At 41.7% G+C, this 19,728-nt stretch overlaps 1 protein-coding gene across 1 annotated transcript in view; it reads right to left on the reverse strand.

Moving 5' to 3' along the window:
* Window positions 1–8,370: 8,370 nt before the first annotated feature.
* SERPINB7 (serpin family B member 7) overlaps window positions 8,371–19,728 on the reverse strand; it is a 43,866-nt gene continuing 32,508 nt past the window's right edge. The window contains exons 5-8 of the mRNA XM_090285409.1: window positions 16,402–16,519; window positions 14,128–14,270; window positions 11,550–11,696; window positions 8,371–9,516 (exon numbers count right to left, since the gene is read on the reverse strand). Of these exons, the coding sequence (XP_090141535.1) occupies window positions 9,118–9,516; window positions 11,550–11,696; window positions 14,128–14,270; window positions 16,402–16,519 (807 nt within the window). The 3' untranslated portion in view covers window positions 8,371–9,117. The remainder of the gene's footprint in view (window positions 9,517–11,549; window positions 11,697–14,127; window positions 14,271–16,401; window positions 16,520–19,728) is intronic.

The following is a 19,728-nucleotide window of genomic DNA, read 5'->3' on the forward strand; positions in this document are numbered from 1 at the left end:
TGTAACAGCTTAATAAGAAGAATTAATATGAAAACAATGTAAAGCTGAAATGATTCAACAGATGATATACTTGCCCTCGCCCCTCACGTTTCTTTGACGTCCTCGGCTTGGCCAGCAGTCAGTGGCCACTCCTGGCGGTGCTGCATTTGGAAACCAGTGACCTAGATGGCAGCATCAGCAATGGAAGGCATCTGCAGCAAATTCTGGGAACGTATTATTAGGGTGTACCCCGTCACTCGTGTAGAGTAGGGTATGCAAAATTACTCAATGCAAAGCACTCCGTGCAGCTAATAAATGTTTAATAGTGCGACGTTTCCCACACTGTTTCAGTATTTACACATTACAGAACTTTTGTTCAGTTCTGTCTAAATATAACTGCTATATCCAATATCAAGGTATTAAAAATCTACTTGTGAGGGAGTGGAGATTGAGAAACGGTCTCACTACAATGAACCAACGTTATTGGAATGATTCACCTGATAAAGGTTTCCAAACAAATGAGTCAAGAAAAGTGGTTACTATTAGATGTATTATATCAGTTAATTTAAAGTTGAATGTTAAAAAAACAAATGTTTAAGTTTTGACATTAGCAAAGGTCTTGAACTAGTTGTAAAGTGGGGCATGTCCCCAATTCATTTAAAGTGAGAGCTATGATTCAAATTTTAAGTATCTGGGGAAGATATTCAAAACTGTTTCTCTGAATCGTGGCCACCTGATAAAACTGAAGATGCAGAATGATTGCAGAGTTATAGCCCCAGGAAGTGTAATTGGCAGTAAATAACCAAGCCCACGGACAACCCAAAGGAGGAAAACTCTTCCCATAACATAAAGCAGAGAGGAAAGAAGGGAGAGACCCCACCAAAGAAGGGGTGCCCCTAAGAGGAGTCTCCCGGCCCCTTTGCTGTGCTCCTAGACAGTGGGACACTTGGCAGCATGTAATTATAACGTTAACAACTATCAAGCATTAACTTTTGAATCTCCCGGCAGCTGCAGGAAAGGGGCAAGATCAGAATGCCCATTTTGCAGAGGAGGAGACGGAGCCCTGAGATGTGACTGCCTCACCCAACCTTGGCACCTACCAAGGGCACAAAGTCAGGTTTTCTACTTAGGTCTCCTGACTCCACATCCAGAGGAACTTGAGACAGTGAGCAGGTAGAGGCAAGGAGGAAGAAGGCTTGGGGATCAGAAAGTGGAAATGGAGACGTGAGGAGGGACACACACACACACACACACACACTAACGAGCAAAAAAATAAAAACACATCTTCCCATTAAATAAGTCCAAGTACGAAACTTCTTTGTAAACTTGAAAAATTCTGCACGTGTAATTTCGACACCATGTCCATTTCTTTGTGAAATAAAAAAGAAACACAACTTCCCTCTTTCTTCCTGCTCTCTTTTTTTCACCATAGAGGCCCAGCTCCAAGCCTCAGAACAGACGTGTGGCTAGTACACAGGGTTGATCATGGTGAAAAGTTGGGGCCTGGTATCAAACTTTCTGGGTTTAAAAATCCAGCCAGTCCCATGTGTGTTAAATAACTAAACCTAAGGTTCAGTTTCCCACCTTTGAAATGAAAAACAACAACAATAATTCCTGCCCTGGGAGGGTTTGGTGAACACTAAATTAGGCCGTCTGTGTGAGGGCCTGGCACATACCACACCCCCAGTGAAGGGGAGCTCCTCTCACTAAGTACCGTTAGTTCAGCTCCTGGGGAATAATATCGTTTCTTCAGTAAAAGGCATTCTGAGGTTTAGGACCCTTTAAATGAGGTTCTGAGCAAGTTGAAGGTGATGGAGGAAAGAATTGGTGTTGATCCTAATTTTGCAGGAAGAACAATGAATGGCACGCTCTAGTTTGTTTACCCAGTGCAAACCAAACCAAAGACAGATAGCCTAGGTGAGGTCGTTGAAAAACAGAAACGTTGCTCAAATGCAGTTTAACTCTCTTGGTTGCACCTGTGCTGTTTCCTCCAAGTCAAACTCAGCTACTTTGAAGAATCAGAGAGTCGTTTGCAAATAAATTCACTCCCTTGCTGAAGGGAGTCGGTGTTGGCTTTAGGGGTTCTGCTTATTTTTTTAAGTGGACATTAGCACTGCACTGAGTAGGCTGGAAGCAGTTCCTTTAAATACTCGTTTTCTGCTTGCGTGATCCTCAAGCTCACAGGCTTCTTTTGCGGCCGTAGCTGCAAAGGTTCAGCGGTTTACCTGTCCCCAGCTGATGTCCGATGTCCTCACTGGGTCGGCGGATGACCATACTCAGGTGATCCTCAGCAGAGGCACCTCCAGGACTGGGGAGCCCAGTTTGCAGGGTTCCTGCAGCTTCTTCACCCACCCAGCTTTGCTCTGGGGCTGGAAACGTAAACACAGGGAAACAACAACCCGAGTGCCTTCTTATTTTTCCACTGAAGACAGGACATTTACATTTACGGTCGTTCTCGAAAATCGCCCACACGGAGCGATCCAAACCAAAGCCATTCGTCCTCCCACTGAAGTATATGAGACCATTACTGTGAGGATTCGAAGGGGAGGAGCCTAAGCAAAGTAGCCCTTGAACTACAAAGGTTGCTCTGGTTTCATTCAACTGTCTTTTTTTCCCCAATGCCCACAAGCAGTTTAATTCACTTCAAAGAGCTGAGAAATATGCACCATAGATCTTATCAGGATAACCGTTTTTAAAAGTCAAATAAGTCCTTTCAAGAATATAATTTAGGAAACTCTCCAAGTCAAGTGAAATCCGACAGGTATGCCGCACTGAGTCACAGGATACAAGTGAGCTCAGAATGGAACCAAGTGCTGAGTGCTACACAAGGAGGCCATTTCAGGAAATGTAGTTACGACGACAACCATATTTGATGTTTTTTTCTCTTCGAAAGGCTGGTCAGCTGGTTAAAGATATCTGTATTGTGTATGTCCACCAAATAGATCAGATTTGACTGCGAAATCAAAGATTCTGTTGTATTAACTGTTTCCTCTAGCAAATCTGTTTGCCTTGGGCTATTTTGACCCCTTCAAGTCTCTATGAGTCCTGCTAAAAATATTTTACTCCCTTTTTCTTATACTGTGGTTCCCCAACTGGGCTGATCCTTGAACAGACTCACATGGTCTACGTAAAAATACATATTCTCAAGCACTCCTTGCAAATCAGAATCGTCAGGAATGTGGCCTTGGAATCTTAAATTTAAAAAGTACTATAGAAATATATAATTACACTATTTGTTTTACGACTTCAATATCTGATGGCAACATTTTTTGGAAAGGTAGCTCAAGGTCCTTACAGAAATGACTCATGCGTTTGGCTAGGGTAGCACATTTTTTTCCTTAGAGTCATTCACTATTTCTATTACATAAAAAAAAATTTAGTCACTAGTATAAACCCTCTTTATTTTTACAATTGACGATAACAAATTTTAAATCGACGGATAATTTCAAGCAGTTGTTGGTCATCCATTTAATAGAGTGAATATATTTGATAGCTTAGGAACCCATTCTTTCATGTTAAATAGCATGTTCTGTCTTGATGGCAGCTGGTGATTAGCGCACCGGGGGCAGGGAACTCAGGAAAGAAGTTGGAGGACTGAGGCTGATGGGAGAGCATACCTGGAACCTTTGAGTTTGGCAGAGAAGCTTTTCTACCAGTTTTGGTTTGCTTCATAACATCATACCCATTTACAAATAACCTTCCTGTGTTTTTTCTGAAATTGTTTTTAATTAAAAATATTTTCCAACTACAGTTGACATCCAATGTTACATTAGTTTCACGACCTGCCTCCTGATTCCAGGAACGTCTATGAGTTTCTTCCCCATCACCTGCCTTCGTTTCCAGCCTGCAGCAAGTAACACACCTCATAATGGGGTAAGCTTAGCCCAAAGCCTAAACCGACTGTAAAAGCTTTTCTAGGTCTACATTTTACAGCAGTTTTTCATTTTACAACTCGAGTGCTAAAAAAACAGCCTATCTACTTTCAAAACAGGATAAAAGTACTATGGAGAATTTTGTTGAAAGGTTCATGAATTTTAAAAATATATATCTTGTAAATCTAAATGTGGACTTTGTTTAGTATGTAAGGATAGTCACTTGGAAATTAATTTTCCTACACAAGGCCAGAAATAATTTAACATATTTTTAGGGAAAAACTTGAAGGATTAGCTTTAAGAGAAAAACAAATTAAGTCATAAGACAACTTCGTCCAACCTGAAAGCCATAGTTTGGGCTTGGTCTTTCTGAAATGCATGCTGCCAGCTACTTCTGTAGGGAGTGGCACTAACCAGCACCTGTTTTTCAAAGAGCCAGTGTGGTAGGTAACCCTGAGTGAAAGTGAATATTCTCTCGTGTTTACAGAGTTAAGTGTCTACAGAATCTTCATAACAAGAAGGGGTTGAAACCGTCACTTGATTGTCTTCCAGGTATGACTACAAGAGTATGATATACCTGTTATGGAGCATTTGCGAGCAAAGAGGACACGAGGCAATTTAGAAACTAATTGATGGCGTTTATTTACCTGGCCAGGGACGGTTCTTCCCACCTTCAGAGGTGGAAGATGGGAGAGCCGCGCTGCCTTACAGACTAAAAGGTTTTTAAAGGTTTCTAAAGGCAAAAAAACTAGACTCATGTCCTTGGAGCTGCCCAATAAAAGTAGTGGGTGGGAGAAACTACACATAGACACTTTCTAATTTAGAAGGGGCTTTAGCTGATAAACATTTAGTGCATTTAGTGCACTTAGTGCGCCTGGGATAGAGATAACAGCCAGGGTGAGCTAACAAAGGGACTTCAGCTAGTAAATTCTTGGTAGTAAATTCTTTATGCATCTGGGATAGAGATAACAGCCAGGGTGAACTAACAAGGGGGCTTCAGCTAATCAATTCTTGGTGCATCTGGGATAAGTGAGCAAAATAACTTGCCACTGGAGTAAAAAAGCAAAAATGGCAAAATAGCAAAAAAAGTAAAAAATGACCTATCACAATACCTTTTCCACCTGAGATGCACTGTTGCCTCTCTCTAGTCCCGAAGAGCACCACCGCCAGGGTGGACAGGAGACCCCAGGGAGAGAAGAAGATATTCTCTACCGTGGGATCAGAGCTCATCTCTTTAAAGACATCAGCACAGAGCCATGCGTCGCTGCAGTGAGTGAGCCCGCCTCTTCACCCGGGCTCTGGAATACAAAGGCCATCACCAGCAACAGACACGTAGGTCAAAACACCACCGCTTAACCGTCTACTTCAAATCAGGAAGAGTTACTTCTATTTTGTAAAAATCTAAAATGGTCAAAATGAGGCTTTATGGAAGCAATAAGAAAACAGATTTTGGGATCGAATGCATTCCAACTCTGCTGCATTCTAGATTTATGACCACAGACCAGTTATTTAAGTTTTCCGAGTCTCTATTTTCTATTCTACTAAAGTGGCTAAGAAAGAGCTTCCTTACAGGACTAGTGTGAGGATTAAATTATGTCATGGATGGAATGTTTGTTTGAACTGTGCCTGCATCTAGTAGGTGGTCAAATGTGTCAGTGAATATTGTCACTATCGTTGGAGGGGTTTTTATATGTTTGTTTGTTTGTTTTTGTTACCTTAGGTTAGTTCACTGGGTTAGGTAATAACAAAAAGTACACGGTTATAGGTTGGATCCCAATAGGCACATGACCTCTCTGAGTCTTTCAAAAACACACAAAGGAACTGACTGAGGCAGACAGTAAGGACACAGTAGCCAAAGGCCGTTCCCACCACGGCAGGGACATCTCCAAGGGCACCTCTCCCCTATGAAGCCGTGGTGCCATCAACCCATATAATGGAGAGCATCATTTTATATTTTTTTAAGAGGGGAAGAAATATAACTAAGCATGTTAGGGTCCTACAGAATTTTTATCTCACTTTCTTCTATGAAACCACCCTCAAATATTTATTACAGAAAGGCAGAGCTTCCCTTCTGGGGTCTGTGGGGCTGGCAGAACTCACCTTGGCTTGGGACCTGCAGGGGGCTGCCCACAACCACGCAGGGCTCAGGAGCCTCTCCAAAGGAGCCAGACAAAGTCACGGGGGTGTTCAAGGAAGAAAGAGTGGTCTGTCCTTCCCGCCTGCCTCCCTTCCTTCCTTCCAGCAGGAAATCCTCCCTTGCCCTGGGCACTGCCTGGAGGAGTGAGGTTAGAGGATAATGGGGAACAATGGGCATTTCTGCTTCAGCCTGCTGCTTGGTGCAGGCAGGCAGGCCACGGGCCCCAGGTACTGTAGAATCACGTTCTGCATCTGCTTTTCCCATGAGGCGCTACTTTGAAGAACCATCTGGAGTTGATGGCTGCTAGAGATTCATGCTGGAACTAGGATGAGGAAAGACTCTAGGCTGCAAAATTTAAGGAAACGCTCACTTTAAAGTGTTGACTCTATGGCCTGCAACCCTTAACCTGGGAGTGAGCACCTCCTTAAGAATGAGCCACCCACTGAGCGAAATTTAAGGAGGCACTTGTGCTCAGAGTCATACACACTGGCTAACACATGAGAATCAGTGCCTCCTTAAATTTTGCTCCCTTAAGAGCCTTGCTTGCTTCATCTTACTCTTGACCCTGCTTGGGACACCTGGTCAGGGTTTGGGATACAGGAGGCTGAACGTCTCTATTTTGGTGGCTGTACCATTATCTTCTATTGCACTACAGATACCTTAAGGGACTTCTATTAAGCTATTGAAATTAGAATGAGATTCTCTTCTTGTCACTGTAGGCACAAATAGAGTGTCTCAGTCTTAGGAAGGTCAAAACATCTTAGGAAAATTCCTTGTTTGTCCTGATGTTCTAAAAGGGCAAGGAGACTGTATATGGTGAGGTTTCCAAAGAGCATCTGAAAAGGGACACTTGTAATTGCTGGCTTTGAGTGATAATATAAATAAGAAAGTCATCATTCTTTCTTCAGTTAACTGAACTCATAGAATGTCTTGCCAGTATCCAGAGGCCCAGCTGCCACATCTCCAGGCCAAGAGGTGTGGTTCTGGTAAAGCCGCCTGAGGAATTCCTACGCACGAAGGGCAAGTTTAAATAATTTGGCTGGTGGGGTGGTTCATATTTTCATAGAAACGTTGCACTTGCTTGGAAAGCTCTCCCTCTCTTCACATCAACATGGAAGTAAAATCCTCTAAGATATCAATATATTTCTATGGCCTGTTGTCATACAACTAAGAACGCAGTGGGGAATGGGGGGAAAATGGGGCAGAGATGGGGTTCAAGTTCACGAAAAACAAGTGTCCAGACCAGGACCTGTTTCTTAGTCTGTTAGGCACTTGAACATTGGTTTTCTTCCCTCTTGCTCAGCTGTCTGGGAAGCCTGCCCCCCGGTAATTTACACAGTCCCCCCACACTCAGAAACCTTCCTCTGGTGACTCCAGATTATTCTAATTGGATCCAGAGTCCAAAAAAGCATGTTTGTTCTGCTGAAGGACGGTTAGTTGAAATAGGCTATCGTGGGTCTTCATAACAGAGAGCTTCTAAATCAGACAAATGAGTTTTAACATGAACTTTGCCTTTTGTTATATATGTGAGTAACTTATTTGACTTTTCTGAACCTAATTACAAAATAGGGATGATAGCAGAGACCTGACAAGGCTGTTAAATGTGATCATGAAAATGAAGCCTCTGAACAGAAAAATTATTCAACAATGTTTATCTTTCCTCCCCCTTTCTAGGGATTATGGATTTAATTTAAAGAAGAGTCACTTGAGAAGAAAACTATCAGGTCCCCAAATTAATTCTACAAATGGGGGAACTGAAGACCTCCTAAGGAGAGAGTCTAGGAGTATGTTATTTTTGAATGGCAATAGGTGGAAATGGAGTTCATTAGAAAAAAAAGTCTCTCCTCTCAAAAAGACACACCTGTAAAGATCTCTGAATGACATCATAGTCATTTCAGGTGTGGCAGGTCAGTGACCAAATTATTTTGGTCAGCAGCTTCTCTACATATTGTAAATTACTGGTGTGTCTCACATTCAGTCATTCATGCCATATTCACGGATTCCACAAAATTTGTTAAAAGTCAGTTATCTGCCAGGTCCAGCTCTGAGCACCACAGAGCTGTGTCTGAGGCGACGAGGAAGTTCAATATGGCCCTCTGATTCTCAACTTATTTTTAATTTGTTCTGTAAAATTACCTGCAACTTACTATAAGTACGTATTCATGTATGCTAACCCTTCCCCTTATGAATTTAAATTTTAGTACTGAAAATTAGCTCATCAGCCCATGGAAGTAGCTGTAAGAGTAACCTTCATGTGTGGTAAATCAACAACATTTAACAAAATCAGATTTATAGTTGAAAAGCCTTCTTTCTTTTTCATCACGTGCTTGCTTGGCCCAGAAGCCAAACAATCCATCACAGGAGAATGAGCACACTGTAAAGTCATCTTGTATTTCTTTATTCTGATAAATAGAGAAAACACGTGTCAACTACACAGCCTATGAAATAGTATACTGTAAATAACTGGCAACAGTTAAAAGGCATTTAATATTTGAAAAAACTATGTACATTTTTAAGTCTCCATCAAGGAAAAGCCAAAAACATTCATTCGCTTGAAGTTATTAATGAAATATTTTGGTTGGCCCCAATCCCATATCCCTATTTTTTATTTTTTTATTTTTTTGCATTTAGAGACTGATTTTACACCAGTGTCAAAGCCAGCTTGAAAGTCTTCTTAGGTCAGTAAGGAAAGCTATCCTTCACACTTATTTCTAGCAGCTGGGCTTCCTTCCTAGATCATTTCCAGGAAAACCAGACTCTCTGTGAAACCTACAGAGTTTCAGAATGTATCTCTAGGACTGCTTCCCTGTTGTCATTATCAGTGGGGCACACGGCCACAATTCCCAGATGCCATGCCCAGATCTGTGCACACTGGCAGAAGTGAGTGTGGGCAGAAAGACAGGGCAATTGTAAGTGGGCGAGGCAGATGGTGGTACAAATGCCAATAGCAAGATCGGGATAATCAACCAGGTGTCTGAGAAGGGTCGGTAGCCAAAGTCAGCTGCTGACCAATGTTAGAAGGAAGTGAACTGAAGGAGACACCACATGTTTCCCACTGAACTGTACCTATTCACGGGTGGCAGTTCCCTGATGTTGATGGGACTATCACAATAGAAACCAATAGGAGTGTCAAGGGCAAGAGACTTTGCCGCTAAACAAGATGACGTCGTTCTTCCTGATGACAAATAAGAATGGGTGATCGGCTCTGAACACTGTAGACTCAGGGAGCAGCTTCTCCACGATGTTATTTTCTGAGACAGCAGCCACCTCTGTGCCGTCCTCGTTGACCTCGATGTGTGACTTGTGCATCAGTTTGGAGAGGTAGAGGCGACCTCCCGAAGCTATGCCTGAGAAATCTGCCCGGGACTCATCAAAGACCTCTGTCAGCCCCAGGGCTTGTAAATAGCGTTTCATTTCATAATTCTTCTCTATCTTGAACTGAGGAAGAAACACCCTGACATACTGGAGGTTCATTTTTCTCGGACTGGTCCATTTCATTAGATTCTCAAAAGTCAGTTGGTTTTCAATCTGTAGGAACCGTTAAAGAGCAATTTAGAACCATATGGTTAGGCAACAAATGAAACACCCTACAAAGATGTGGTTTTCTATGATTATCCTCTCCTCGATACTGTGTTTATGTGTAAGTATGTGAATGGGTCCTGGAGGGTCTGGAAAAGGGAAATGATGAAAACAAATAGTTCAGGCACTCTTTAATAAGTCACATGTTTAATTTGTTCTGCGATGACACAGTGGGAGTAATTGTATTCCAGGGAATTTCTGTTCCATGCCTGTATATGAACATATATAGAATTTGGTCATCTGAGACCATCAGAGGAAGAACGGAGCTCGGTAGTCACTGAAATTAGTGTTGCCTGACCATTCCTTCATCATGAAAGACAGAAATGGTCATGTTTACATAGCTCGCAGGAGCAAACCAGTGGAGCAGCCCCAGGTGGCCCGAGGCAAGGAACACAGAGCTCTAGCCTCAAGTACTGGGATGATGATATCTCCCAGTATAGCTGCCCATGAGCCGCCCACGCTACCAGGGAGACTTGGATCCCTCAGCACGTGGGATTACTGACACTCAGGAGAATGCCGGGAGGTCTGCCCAAGCGGCTCAGCTAGGAAACCTAGTTACCCAGCCAGGAGCCCACGTCTCTCCCCAACAGCAGGGCTGCCCTTAGATGATGCGCATATCAAATTCAGCAACTCCTGAGAATTAATCACAGACTATCCAGACTTGTAATGGCAGGATTTGCTCATGCACATGGTTAGCAGATCTTATACACGGGTATTTGCTCTCAAATTCAGGTTCCCTGGAGTCCTAAACAGACTTTCACAGCTATTCACCCGTACCTGTATTCTTATCAAGAATCCAAATTTAGACAAGCAAATGTAGTCTTATTTAGGTTTTCTGTTTATAAATTATCCAGCTTGAAGTTAATCTGTAATAACTTTTTAGTCTGAGTTAGAATTTTTTTCTCATTTAGCCCACTGCAGAGCCAATTTCCTCATCATTATGTAGTAATGTAGGATTAGGTAGATATGTACACGTATACTAATGTGTCCACCCATTAGGCAATTTGTTACAGAAAAAGACAACTTAGGCAATAACTACAAGAACAAATCTATCTTTTGACTTAGTTACTGATTGTTTTATCTAGGCTACTTTTTCTATTATTGTAGATTATTTGAGGTTAAAATAATTAATGTGTGCTAAAATCTCATCGGTATAAAGATTGTCAGGTGAATTATTTAATACATGTATCCATATTTTATATTGTCACACTCTCAATTTTAAAATGCTAACTTTATGACATTTCACTTGCTGTTCATTTCGAACAAGATAATATAAATGAAGCACCTGGCACATAATGGGTGCTCAATAAATAGAGCTTTTGATTGGAAGTACAAAGAGGGGAGATGAGATCCAGGCTTGTGGGACTGCAGGCTGCAGACTGAAGTGGCCAAGCTCACAATGAGGAAGAGAGGATGAAGGGCTGGAAGAATCCGGGGACCTGAGATACAGTGATGATGTCTGGCTCATGTGGCCACCGCTGCCTGCCCCTCACACTGTGCTGGTCAGCTGGTCACAGGGCCGTCCCTAACCTCTGCCTGTCCTAGAGACACAGTAGCGCAGAGTGAGAGCACACATTTTTAACTCTTACAGGGCTAGGACTTCCAAACCCATCACATCTTTCCTGCCTGAAAATGCGTAGTCTGTCAAAGTTTTCATAGACAGGAAAGACAGTTTTCATGGCCAAAGGCAAAGAAGAATGAAACTCATGCTCTTTCCCCTCCATAGCTGAGATTTTTGCAAGGGTTCCAATTTCACAACGATTTAAATAAAATTATGCTAAACAGGGCTAAGGAAATCTCAACACCTATAACAATGCTTGGCACATAGTAGGTACTCCTTAAATATGTGTCAAATAAATGGATAAGTGGGTCTGTCTCTAACATTCTCACAACCTGAAATCTTAAAGCTGATGGATGAACACACAATTAACATCTGTCCCTAAAGTTTGTCCCCAGCAGTGAAAGTGGAGGTGGTAACTTACCTGAGAGAGGTCGCCCTCAGGAAGCATTACATACATGCTTATGCCCCCATGATATCTGAGTTCAAGAACTTGCATATTTGGGTCCTGGATGACAGACAGATTGAACCTCCGCTCTTGATACATCATAGCGACGATTTTCCTAGGACACTGGAAGTCAAGCCACAGAAACATTTTAATGAGCCACCTTGTTTCACTTATTGACCAGGCACCAAAGGAAGAATAATTTCAGGTTTTGTTTAGTTAATCCCGTAGGTTTTTCCTGACATGTTACAAATGGTTAGTACATTGGTGTGTATCTCAGTGGTGAAAGCACAGACTTGCACTGCCGGAGTTTACAGTTCCTCAGGTGTGTGACCTGGGATAAGTCACTTCACCTCCCTGTCCCCATCTATATAATGAGTGTAATACAGTCTCTACTGCATAGGATTATTATAAGGATTATGAGAGCTAATAATATATCTAGCCCTTGGAACATTGCCTTGCACTTAGTGTTTTATCTGAAAATGTCTATATAATCAGGCATCAATAATTATTAAAAAACATTACAATTAAAAATGAATGCTATAGATTTTTTTCCCCTCTCATCAGAAGTAAAAAACAGACTAGTACTATCAAAATTACACAATTTAATAATTAGGTCTTATAAAAATTTTCTAATTCCTATAAAGTATGTGACAATATTGTGCAAGTGAACTTGGAGGAAACACGGTAGCTCTAACCTTGAGGATACGATTTGTAGATTTGGAAACACCACGGAGGTGTAATAAACCACCCTTTCCCTAAAAGGCTGTGATTCTGCAAGCTTGTCATCTTGCCTGTCATCTCTCCCTTTAGTACAGAAAGTTCTACAGCAGAAGGATAGGGCATTATTTGTGCTTGAACCAAAGCGTCCTCTCCCTCTAGAAGGGACCTCCTTTGCGACTGAGAGTTTGAACCTCAGAAAGAACACCCCCGGGGCTGTGAAGAGAAAACGGCTCCTGCCTAATGAGACAGATCAGCCAAAGTGAGCCTGGTGCAAGCCGGGGCTGGCGTGGCCCAGCCACAGTATCGCATTTCCGTTCCAGGCAAGAACCACACAGTGGAGTTATGCTGGAGAAAGGCTGAAAACGGGCTTCTTAGCAAAGAGATCATTTCACCAAAACCGACATCGGTGATCTAGAGTCCACAGTCTATTTCTTAGAAGCTCTGTACTATAACAATATCGTAAGGGACATACAGTAGGCAGGAAGGTATTTCAAACAGTTATCACCAACAGTGCAGGGGACAGGCACGCAGTGTCTTCACTGAAGGAAATGACTGGACAAACGCCGTCTGCTCTGTTAACAATGCCAGCCCTGCCCCTGAAATTCTAGTACTTCCTATCACACAGATCATGTCTCTAAAGACAGAGCTGCATGTTTATGAGGATTTATTACATTACTATTTTTTCACATACAAATTTAAATATATTTCTGTGCACCTCTCTTTATTCCCACAAAGGCACCCGCATTGTGAGCTTGCTCCTCCAGCCTGTCCCTAGGGACTCAGGGCAGGGCTGGCTGCAGTCCATGCATGAAGGTGCCGGGGCAGTCACCAGAGCCAGCCTCAGGGTGACCCTGGTCCTGGTCTACTCTGAGTTCAAGTCTCCTCTCCTTCCTCTCAAATGCCTCCCAAATGCCTTCTTCCTGCCACGCCTGCGGTTCCAGCCTCCTCACTCCTCCAGGGGTCTTTCATTTCTACCAGCCCCAGCACTCCTGTGTCTTAAACTTCTGATGTGGGAAAGTGAAAAAGGAGTATTTCAGGAGTGTTTTCCACTTGGAAAATGAGACTAAGCTTAAAAGTTAAATCCAAGCTTCTGTACCTCAGCACAACAGACTGAGGGATGCACAGAAATACTAGAGGTGAGTTCACGGAGTCCCTTCACTCCACCTGTGAGCAGGTCTGCAGGGGTTAAGTTAACACACGTAAGACAAGGCAGCTTCTATGAGGCAAGGCGGACCCTGATGTGGTACTTCAGACTCCAAGGCCTTGGACGTTTCTACTATACTGAGATCATTATGTACCAATTGGTAAAAATAAAGAACATGTATTTTATGATGGTTGTCTTAAATCAAAAAGAATTAAATGACAAATATAGCCAATACTTAGAAATGCATAACTTTAATAAACATAATTTTACGTTTTGGAAAAGAAAACATAGATGTGCTTTGACTGGGGGAAAAAATCACCGATAGTAAATGACTGTGCACCCCTGCAGTTAGAACCATGGAAAATAAAATGAACACTTTCATCATATTTTCTTCTTATGAGCCCCCCTCCAGAAGATCTTCAGATAAATTCATGTTATTATTTTTCTCAATTTCAAATATATTTTAAGAACAATTTATAGGATACCTCCAGTTGCATGTATTCCATAACCCGCAGCCGCAGGAAAATAGAAAGTTTATTTTGTAAGCACTTGACCATATAATATTGTTAATGCAGTAGAAAAATGAGGAAGGCGTTGGTGAACCCAACATTCGTCTGTGTGACTACCACAATTGCTGTAAAGAAATACTAACTGATCAAAAAAATCCCTGCGTGAAATCGATTTCCATACCTTGGGCGACTTGAAGGGGCAGCGCAGGGTGTCGCTCTTCGTGAAGGCAAGCTCCCACTGGCCTTTGAAGTACACGGCGTTCACCAGCAGCATCACGGCCGACGAGCTGAAGCTCTCCTCCTGAATGGCGTTCTTGAGCCTGCCTTTTGAGAAGTCAATTGAGAAAAAAATGTTAACTTTTTCATTAAATTTTAAAAGCTTGTAAGATGAGATAAACATATTTTTCTTACCATGGAAATATAATAATGATTATATTAGTCGCAATCTATGAGCAATTACTCTGTCCGGCACCTGTGAAATGCTTTCTGTGCAACATTTGGTTTGCTCCTCAGACAATCCTTGTGAAGTGGGCACTGGGATTCTTTCCGGTTCCCGTCAAAGGAACCGGGCAGAGAGAGGTTAAGTGACTTGTACAAAGTCACACGACACAAGTCCTGGCCAGCGCGTTCCCCTCCCTGCTCGCAGGCACCAGCCGGCCTTTATTTCCTGGATGGGGTACAGCACTCCGTCCCGTCGAAAGAGCTCATGCCTTCCTTCACTCCGCGGTCCTGAGACTTTTGCTCAATGTTTGGAACTACACACTCCGGACACCTGAATCACAGCAGCGGAACGCGCCATCCAGGCCACCCTTGGGCGCGCACCCCACACACAGCTGCAGCGCCCTGGTCACAGCCTCGTGCGCGTGCTCAGGGCGCTGTGCGGTGGGGGCCCACCTGCCCGGCGCGGAGTGGGGGGGACTTCTGCGAGGCCGGGCCTCTTTGTCCAAAGACATGGAAGCCGGCCAGAGCGATGTGGATTTGGGGAAACCCCCATGCTAAAGGAAAACTAAAACTGGAGAACTTGGAGGCGGGGGCCAGGTGATGAAGAGCCTTTGATGTCTGGTAAGAATTTGGGATTATCCTGAAGACAGTGGAGAATTACTATTGGTGATTCATTGGAAGACAAGAAAGGGCGTGGTCATGACATCAGATTTGTCTTTCAAGAGGATGGCTCTGGTAGTGTGTGGAGGATTGGGGGGCGCGGGGCGGAGGAGTCATAAGACCTAGGCGGGTTTGCTGCAATATCGGCAGCATTTGAAGGGTTTCCCCAAATGGGTATTGAGTACATCTGCTTATCAAAATTAGAATAATTATCTATGTACATATGTATTAGCACGGAAAAAGAAGGAATAGAAATACATAAATGGTCCACATGGAGAAAAGTATTAGTAATCTGATACCTTCAGATACTAAAGAGTAAATATAAGCCCTCTCAGTTATTAGAAAGCTATTTCATAGTTTCTCTTAATGTATGAATAGTGGATATTTGAAAAATATGGTGGCTAATGGTCAGCGTAACCCTCTACTGAGGTAATGATGAATTTTCTTAACAAGAAGAAAATAAGACACCGTATTTTCAGTCCCGTGACCACTTGTACGCTGCTGAATGTTTGCATTTAACAGCACAAATCACATATTTCGTATTACTAACACAGAGCCAGACTCAGCAAATACAGGTGTATTCGTCAGAGTATAAAACAAAGCCAGGCCTCAGGAAAAGAAATGGCTAGTTTAGGAGTCAGCTGATGAATAAAGTGACAAAGAATAGATTTCCTGCTTTGCTTTGTACAGAACATTCGCTGTGATTCGGTGTCAAGTTACAGAAGAGACTGAACCGAAAAAGAGATGTGCTTTCTTCTTGAAGATCCTACCTGTGCTATATCTACTATTTTGATGAATAAAAATAATTTTTAGGTTACAGATAAAGTATGCATTCTTAGAAAAGGCAATGATATGAAATATATTTCTTAGACAGCAGGATGTCATCCTTTTAAGAAGGTCCTTCAGTCCAGGAAGGAACAGTAACACGCTGGATTGATCATTAGAATGAAATATGTTGTGGTCATTAAAAATAATATCCCATAAAGTACTCTTAGACTTGTTTACTAACTGGGTATAAGATATTGACAGTAACTGAGTAAATTACCTTAATTTGTCACTAATTTATGAAATGGCCATAGTAAAATCTATTTGTCTCGCAAGATTATTTCCTAATCAAATGAGATAATATAATAACCAAGACTTCTTAAAAGCATAAAGCACTCAAATTATTAGGATTGCTCGATACCACATTGCAGACAAATACTAAAGCAATTTTAAATGACAACAATCGTTACTTTGGATTAGGAAGAGCAGCTTCTTCTATGTACAAAAGACTCCTAACTCGAACGTTGACAGTTCTCAACATTCACATATAACTGACAAATCTCGGAGAAAAATTGAACATTGCACTCACCCCGTGTCTCATGTTCAACCCATTTATTAATGTTATATCTGGTGTCTTGTACATCATTTGTAAAGTCAGCTCGTTCCACTTTGGCATTGTATAATTTTTCAGCACACTCAATAAAGCCCTATAAATACAAATAATATACAGTTGTATAAGTAATATACAGTTCTTATATTTGCAAATTGCCACCAACTAAGCATATAAAAATGTACTCTTGAATTTGCCTCTTTATTTTCACTACCTTCCTCAAGGATTCATTCCTGCCTCAAAGAGGAGGAAATACAGCTAGAAATGGGGGATTATGACTAGCAGGGCCACTGGACAGCTCAAGCGCTTTAAGTTCATCTGAAATGGACCGGGGGTGGGGGGGTGGGGGGGTAGGGGCGGGGATGAACAGGGATTATGGCTAATGCCCACGCCCTACTGTCACTGCTGTTTTCTCACCAGAAAGACTTCACAAGCCTCTCCCTTGTCGCCCTTCCTACTGGAAACTCGTCAAGGTTATTCCCCACACTTCTGACAAAGCCCAGATTGCTTGCCCTGGCCTGCAAGGCTCTGCCTATCTGTACCCCACTTCCCTCGTTTCTGGCCACTGTCCCCTTCATACCCTGCTCCCTAGACTGGGCCACCTGCAGGAAGCTCCTCAGAAGTGCCGTGTGTCCTGTCTCTCTGGAGGCCTTTGAAGAGCACTCCTCCTGCTTGGAATGTCCCAAAGTCCCAATGGTTAGGTCTCACTCATTTTCTAGCTCCAAGTATAGATGTCTCTCCTTGAGAGAAGCCTTCCCTGGGCACCCCCTGGGCCCTCCAACAACCCTTCATTTTCTGACTGGCTGTTATCACACTGCATTTTACTTACATCTGAGATTTCCTGCCCTGCACAAAACAGTAAATTCAGCGAAGTCAGCACCACATGTAACTTACCTGTTATTGTGTTCCCAACCCCTGGCAGATTGCCTTGCACATAGTCGGTGCCCAATGAATATTTATTGTTTTTAATAAAAAGGAATCATAGCAAGCTAATTTACCAATGCACCAGGAGTACAACAAATACACGCATATATGTTTTGAGGGAAATATTTTCATAATTGGGGAAAATAAGGTTCATCACAAATCAAACCTTCATATGTATTTTCAAGGGATATCCTGATAAGTTTTGTAGGATTTTTCAACCCTAATACTGAGAATTGGTTGGTTATTCACACTGTGTCTGCAGGATGATATTACCTCTATAAAGAAGGCTTTCTGTGTAGTTTCTATGAATAAGCCTCTTTTCGTCTTCTGATTAATCCACCTGTCCGTCCATCCATCCATCCACTCTGACACTGGCTACCAAGGGTATTAAGAACCAGTCTCTGGCCAGAGAAGTTGATGAGTGCAGGGTGTCAGGACTTCCAGAAAATTCTAGAAGAGCTTTGGGCTACCAAGAATTTGCGTGTGTGTATGTGTGTGTGTGTGTGTGTGTGTGTGATACATATAATTTTTGTTTAGTCCAGCTAGTGGTCTTGCTAATCTCCTTCAAGCACTGCTGCTTATGTCCCTAAAAAGATACATGAAATGTAAATGACAAGGAATAAAATTATTGAGGTTGACTGTTGGGCCATATGTTTATTGACCTTTTAAATATGTTCTTTTGTAAAATGTCAGTTCAAGATTTCCTATTGGGCTGTTTGTGTTTTTCTTATTGTTTTATAGAGGCTTGTGGTTTTGGAGATCAGTGTTTTGGTGCTTCTATGTATTGCAAAGACATTCAGCCACTGTGGTTTGCCTTTTTACTCTCTTTATATCTTTATTCTTTTAATGAAAATAAATTCTTAATTCTAATGCCATTTCTCCTGTCTGCTTTATCCTATATGATCAGTGCTTTCTGTACCCAAAAACAAAGATTTTTTAAAGAACTTTGCTTATACAAGTTCTTAAGAATAATCTATATACATATATATGTATATATATATTCTAAACACTTCATTCTTTCACCATTCACATTTATATCTATGATCCATCTGGAATTGACTTTTTTGTATACAGACCGGTGTCAACATTTTTCTCTAGGGATAACCAGATGAACCAATGCTATTTATTACAAATATCATCCCTTCCTTATTGCTCTGCAGAGACATTTATCATAAATCAAGTCTCTCTATGTATGTTTGTCTCCGGATTCTCTGTCGTGTTTCACTGACCTACGTCTATCTTTACAAAAATGCCACAAATCTTAATTATTGTAGCTTTTAAGCCTTCATGTCCAGTAATATAAGTCCTCTGGGTTTTTCCCTTTTCTTCACAATAAACTTTTCTTAATTCTTTGCATTTCCATGTAAATTGTAAAATCAGCTCATCAATTTCTCCAAAATCAATTGCTTTGAATCTATAAGTAGACATATTTATAATATTGAGTGCTCTATCCATAAACAAAATGTAATCTTTGTTTTTAAATTATCCTTTATCTTAGCCATTTTTTTTTTTTTTTGCATTGTGGACAGCTTTCATTAGATTTATTTCCAGATATTTGATGTTTTATAATTTCTCTGTAGATGTTATTATTTTTAATTTTATTTTTAATTATGAATGAAGCATAGGAATACAAATAAGTTTATATACTCGTCGTCATCGTCGGCAGCCGTCCGTCTCGAGAGACGATGGTGTAGCTTCTTAAGAGTCTATCTGCACCGCCGAGAATGGCTGTGCAGTCCGACTCGGGAGTGACACGGTATCTGTCTCCTCCCGTGTTGAATCGACATCTTGCGATGACACTGAAGCTACAGAGCCTGGGCAGGGTAATATGGAGGGTCTGCTGTTGCATACTAACCTTGTTAAATTCAATATTAAATCTAATAAATGATTCCTAAAATCTTTTATATTTTCTAGATACAGAATTGTTATCTGTGAATAATGATGATTTTACTTCTTCCTTCCCAATACAAATACATTTTACTTCTTTTTCTTCCTGTCTGTGACCTCCAGTTCACTGTTTGAATTGGTTATGACTTCAGTAAAATGTTTGTGGAAATTTTGCAGGAAACATCCTCATCTTGTTCCTGGTGTTAGGGCAAAAACATTTTGTATTTTACCAAGAATGTTTTTATGTAGAAAATTCCCTTTCTAGCCCTGGCCAGTGTGTCTCAGTTAGCTGGGCATGATCCCACGTAGTGAAAGGTCTCCAGTTCAATTCCTGATCAGGGCACATGCCTGGGTAGCGGGTTCGGTCCCCAGTTGGGGCACTTATAAGAGGCAACTGATTGATGTTCCTCTCTCACATAGATGTTTATCTCTTTCTCTTTCAGTTCCTTGACCTCTCTCTTAAAATAAATAAATAAATTCTTAAAGAAAAAAGAA

Source organism: Furipterus horrens, unplaced genomic scaffold, assembly GCF_987537825.1.
Source record: "Furipterus horrens unplaced genomic scaffold, mFurHor1.1.pri manual_scaffold_8, whole genome shotgun sequence".
Classification (NCBI taxonomy): Eukaryota; Metazoa; Chordata; class Mammalia; order Chiroptera; family Furipteridae; genus Furipterus; species Furipterus horrens.